General features: G+C 41.3%; 1 protein-coding gene across 2 annotated transcripts in view; it reads right to left on the bottom strand.

The window, feature by feature from the left end:
- Positions 1-210: 210 nt before the first annotated feature.
- KCNH8 (potassium voltage-gated channel subfamily H member 8) overlaps positions 211-6000 on the bottom strand; it is a 175608-nt gene continuing 169818 nt past the window's right edge. For both annotated transcript variants that reach the window (XM_081881916.1, XM_081881917.1), the window contains one exon: positions 211-2138. In XM_081881916.1, coding sequence (XP_081738042.1) covers positions 1431-2138 — 708 coding nt within the window. In that variant the 3' untranslated portion in view covers positions 211-1430. The remainder of the gene's footprint in view (positions 2139-6000) is intronic.

Raw genomic sequence — 6000 nt, 5'->3', positions numbered from 1 at the left:
TTGCTGCTTCATGTGATTTACTGTGCTTCTTTCTCAATCCAAAACAGGGGGTGTATTATTTAGACTAGAATGTGTATGTAGTGTTATGATGACACGGAATCTGTTATATCGATGTCACATGTTCAAAATGCGCTTCCCTGTTGAAAAGAGTTGGTCTGCATACCCCAGAAATTAGCTATTCGGTTTTATAATATTATAAATTGCAATCCACTTGCCCATTTTATTATTTCTAATGTTAAATTTATGTACAAAAGTGCAAGCCAGTTGATAAATATCCCCTGCTGATTTAATGACTATTCATTTTTATGGTGGGGGAAAGCTTAAGTATTTGCCTTAAAACATATTTCAGAATTATTTGCTTGTGATTCTAAGCCTGAGATATAACTCCCAGGCCATGGTTTTGGTTGAAGACGTTACCTCCGATTGTCCGGTTTTACTCTGAAATGGTTACCTGACCTTTAAAAAATAAAGGATAAAAGTGATGATGTGCAATAGCAATAAATAAGGGCATTGGTTATCAACGATTAAAGTAGTACAGTTCACATGTTGTTACACAGTTTTCTGATTTAGCATTGTATAAGCCACCTGGCTTTTATTCTCTTGTAAATAAAACAGTACCCTATTCTTGATTTGTATTCTAACGGCATGAACAAGTTCATTGCAAACTGCATGCAGAGAAAAGGGCTGTATGTCCGCTTTAAGCTAAGAATCTTTTGATCTAATACGTAATGATGTATACATGATAGTGCATTAATTCTGAAAACGGCAAGCATTGTTACCCCCCCCAAAAAGGAAAAACAAAATCCTGATTAGTCTCCTTATAAATATTTTCAATACATATTTCTTACCAAGTATAGAAAAATAGTATTTTTGATAAAGAGGTCTGATTTACATAACAAAGAGCGTGCAACAATTAACCACTCTCTACCAGCTCTATTTGGTTGATTGTCAAGGAGGTGACATGCAGTGGTAACTGTCCCTTTGCCTTTGCAGAACTGGCATAAATACTAGCAGGAGCCTCGAACACCTGAAGCTGATATTGTCTGGCGGCAACAATCAGGCAGTAAGGGGGTGAAAAAACCTTTGCTTCACACAACAAAGACCTCCTGTGCCAAAGCTCCTAAGTCTTCGTGGTCCAGCTACTTTGTCCCTCAGGAGCTGCAGAGTGTAACAAAAGTCTGTTGAGCAGTCCAGTTAAGCTACAATCTGTGTATAAAAGGCTTTTTTAATGTGCTTCTTAAATCTAGAAATCACCTCTCTGCATATGCGCTGGTCAAACCTTTGCCTTTGCACGGGTCGCCAATTTTTGAGTTTGCAAATTTCCATGAGCATCTGAGGAAAAGGCAAAAAAATAATAATATGTCATGCAGTTTACAAGCTGGCATGAAGTTTACAAGCATGCTTGAAGGGTTATCACGTCACCGTTTCCATTATACGTTTATGGCTTTGCTATCTTTAATATCCACTGTGCTTTTCATGACATCCAGAGGAAAGTCTTCTGAGGTCTGCGCTGCTGCTGTCCCCGTAGTTCCTTCCAGGTCCCAAGAGCCTGGCAGGTTCTCGAGGCTCAGCGAACTGACCGCTCCCTGACTAAAGCTTCCTTCCTCGGATCTGCTGGGCAACACAAGGTGCAAGGACGTATCCGACGAAGAGCACATGGAGGAGGAAAGAGTTGCTGAAATGGACTGGAGGGGAGTCAGCGTGGTGTCCGAACGCGGAGAGGTGCAACTCACAAACTGCAGGTGATCTTTCTGGATCACGTGGTAGTGGGAGGGGGAATGTTCAAGGCTCGACGTATAATAGAATTCACCACCTGTAGAATTTTGAAGGTGGGATTCAGTTCTTGGTGGGCCGCTACCTACGGAGGTTGCGTCCATGTTCCAGATGCCGGCTATCGTATTGGAATGGCAGAGCTGTGCTTTGGTGCAGGTGATATTCGGAACCTGCGTATGCATACACGGCTGGTGTGGAGGCCAAGACATTCTAGTCTGTAAGTTTTCCATGTTGGGGCTCACGGCTGCGCCATGCACGGCGCAAAACTCCGGGGACTTCTGTGCCATGACCAGGTTTTCCAAGAGGTGCATCACATTCTTCATGTCCTTGCTTAACTGAGAGACCTCTTGAGTCAAAGAAGTGACCTGAAATATATATATATTTAAAAATATATACATATAAAAATATTTACACAACATCGTTCAAATGAAAAAGGAATGGTGGAATCCAACTCATGCCCTTGCATTCACAGAAGGGCTTTTGATCCAGCAGATGCCTCCACTAATGGAAGAGGAAGGGAAGATATTAATTTTTTTGCCAATTCTGCAGACCTTGGAAATCAGGGTGGAAGGTGGCGTGGGGTGATGGAAGGGAAAGGGTGAATGGGCAAGAATCACCTCCCATCTTCTTCCATTAGTGGAGCTGTCCGCTGGATCAAAAGCTCTGTCATGAATGTAAGAGCACCAACAGCATCCCATCCAATACACAGAAGGCAAGTTTCACAACTTAATCCATCTCTCTGGTTCCAGTTGCAAAATTCTCTTTAAGAGCAGAGACGAGTTTATTTCCTAAGGAAAATACCGTATTTTTCTGTGTATAAGACTAGGCTTTCCCCCTAAGAAATAATGTCAAAAATTGGGGGGCTTCTTATACATTGATACATCTCCCCCCCACCATTTTCTTAAATTGGAGCCCCCTCCAAAATAAGGGGCATCTTATACATGGGGGCATCTTATAGACGGAAAAATATGGTAAATCCATTGATTCTTGTTTTGTTTTATATTTGTGCCACTTGTGGTTCACGATTGTGTGCCACAGAAACGCTAACAAATAACCTATTTTAAGTTTCATTAAAACCAACTGTGTGGGTCAAAGTTCACCAATGGGGAGCAAATCAGAAGATTCAAGAACCAAGCCTGAGTTTTGAATTACTTCAGAACCAATTGCTAGGTGCTACATTCCAGTTTGCTGAGTCAAGCTGGAGCCTCCTCAAATCATATTTTCAAACTGTTTTAATAATCTGCTTCCAACATGATGAAATAAAAACCAATTATTAGAGGGGGTTGCTTTTGAAAATAAACCTTTTGGCTTGAATCCTATAATCACTTACCTTGGAGAAAGCTCCACTGAACTCAATAGGCTGTACTTTTGAATTGATATGTATAGGATTGTTCCATTAAGGCAGGAAGAGAAAAAGAAGTTCTTCTCCACCCCCACCCCGCCCCCCAAAATGTCGTAAATGTTTGCAAAAGCTCAGCTGAAACTCAACTGAAACATTGGATCGGAGGAAATTAAGGCTTTAGTAGCATAGGAATCAATGAGACTTATGCTAGCCATGATTAAATTTTCCCCATTTCAATGGGACTAAGATGTCATTGTTGAAAGCTTTCTATGTAATAGAAATGCTGTCGAAATATTTCCTATATTTCTGTTTTAGTGTATCTGAAGAAGTGTGCATGCACACGAAAGCTCATACCAATAACTAACTTAGTTGATCTCTAAGGTGCTACTGGAAGGATTTGTTTTGTTTTGTTTTGTTTCGACTACGGCAGACAAACACAGCTACCTACCTGTAACTAGAAATATTTCCAAGTTTAAGAAGTGCCCGACTACTAAGAATTAACAGTGTTCCCTATCTAATATTATACGTTGTGCAATAGAATGGCCATTTCTTTAATGAAAATTCATAATTTGAGAAGTACTCATCTGGGAAGGCTTATCAGCATGATAGTTTATGTGGGTAATCATATTTTTTGGGAATACATAAAATTTGCTATAGGGACGTTGATGGAGAATATACCTCTATATAATGAAAGTAACCAGCTGTAGTCTACAACCCATTTATTCTTGCATTGTTGGCTGAAATCAACTACTTTACACACACTGAACTGAGTGAATTGTGGATTAAAGTTGAAGGGAACCTTCTTTTTCCCCATTTGATTATACTGTACATAGCTAGCAGGGGAAAAAAAGCAAATGAAGGTACAAAATTTAAAATTAGCTCTGCATTGCTTCCAGTAGCAGATAATCAATGTATTTTAGGCGAGAATACTGCCACTGTGCTTGCAGAATTAAACTTGTGCAGTTCATCAAATTGATGAAAAGAGGAAGTAATTTGCAGAAAGCAAGATGAGGCTGTACATTAGTTTTCAAAAGGGTAAACGTACCTGTCAGAAAGAGGAAAGGATAATTGTGAAGCATTTGAGTCTTTCTGAACTAAAAGCGTTTCCAATTAGTGTGTGACTTGTACAACTTAACCTGCTCATTACTATAAATTAAGCACCTGACGCTGTCATGGTTAAGTCAAAGCAGATCAAGTAGCCTTAAGTCACATCCAGACACCTTAGAGTTAAAGCATATTTATGCCACTTTAACAGTCAAGATTCAATTCCTGGCATCTCCAGGCAGGCCTGAGAAGATCCCCTGACTGAAAACCTGGAAAGCACACTGCCAGCCTCTATAAGGCAACTTCCTATGTTCACTAATTATTAACAATATAAAAATACATTGGATATGCTGAAACTATAGGTTAAGATTCTAAGAGCCTACGTGGTCATTTAGAGGTTCTCTTTCTGACTGAAAAGCTGCTCCTGAAAACTGGCGAACCCTCTGAAATGGCATTTGACAGTGCATGGTGGGAAGGGATAATGCGGGTCATGCTCAAACAAATATCTTAATTTTACTTCACGTTGACCCTCAATTTCCATGATTTCGTTTGTTTGTTTCTCCCCCCCCCCACACCATTGTGTGAAATACTATTTCATAATGTATTTCTACTTCCAGTTTGTTGGGCTTCATACAAGTGGGGGAAAGCCTAACGACTGTGGTATTAATCTTTAGTGCTTCTGAAATCACATTACAAACAGGTAAGCAGTTCACTATCCATCTTAAGGTGCCTTCAGTTGAGATAATAATAAATCTCAACATTTTGGGGGTGCAGTGTTAGTTTTGTATCTCCAGCATTTATTTTGTTTTTTATACTACCACTTGCTTTAAGAAATATATAAAAGTTGAAGCAGAAATTCGTTGAAGCTGCACTCCTAAATACATTTACTAGGTAGACACTTCCAGATGATCTGCTCACTGTTGAACGTTCATCCTGATTTGCTTGCAAGGATATTAGGCAACATTCGCTATGTGGAGAGGCTAGACAATGCTGCGCTAAACCAAGTGTCATTCCACACTTTCCAATGCATTATTCTGGCACTTCTCTTACTGGGGAGGGGAAAGTGGGCTTGTAGTGCAGGACCTGCCAACAAACTCTAATTGTGCAACCTTAATGTGACTGACTTTCACATGGATATCTTCATGTGAGCTACCTCACAGGGTTGTCAAGAGGACAAATAATGGAAGAGGAAAATTAGCACGCCACTGGTTCCTGGGAGGCCACATGCTAACCACTACACCACACTGCTCTCCAATTTGTATGCCGTATGGGGACTAATAGGTCTGCGGTGTGGGCTGAGGTCTTGCAGTGGGAGGTGCATGAAGGTGACCCACCACAGTTTCTCATGTCTGCAAATGTACCCACAGGCTCAGCAATGTTACCAAGCCTTCATCTATCTGTGACTCCACACATTTATATTCCGTAGCTAAGTGAACAGGCACTGCACATTGCAACCACTAGGTGGATCCCTTTGCCTTTGATTTTCATTCCTGGTATGCCCTGCAAAGGTAAAAAGGTAAAGGACCCCTGGACGGTTAAGTCCAGTCAAAGGCAACTATGGGGTTGTGGCACTCATCTCGCTTTCAGGCCGAGGGAGCTGGCGTTTGTCCACAGACAGCTTTCCGGGTCATGTGGCCAGCATGACAAAACCACTTCTGGTGCAACAGAAGTGCCAGATGAGTGCCAGAGCACATGGAAATGCCATTTACCTTCCTGCTGCAGCGGTACCTATTTATCTACTTGCACTGGCATGCTTTCGAACTGCTAGTTTGGTAGGAGCTGGGACAGAGCAACGGGAGCTCAGCCCGTCGCGGGGATTCAAACTGCTGACCTTCCGATCG

The sequence above is a fragment of the Podarcis erhardii genome (genome assembly GCF_964252035.2).
Source record: "Podarcis erhardii genome assembly, chromosome: 12".
NCBI lineage: Eukaryota > Metazoa > Chordata > Lepidosauria > Squamata > Lacertidae > Podarcis > Podarcis erhardii.
This window is presented reverse-complemented; position numbering and strand designations above follow the sequence as displayed.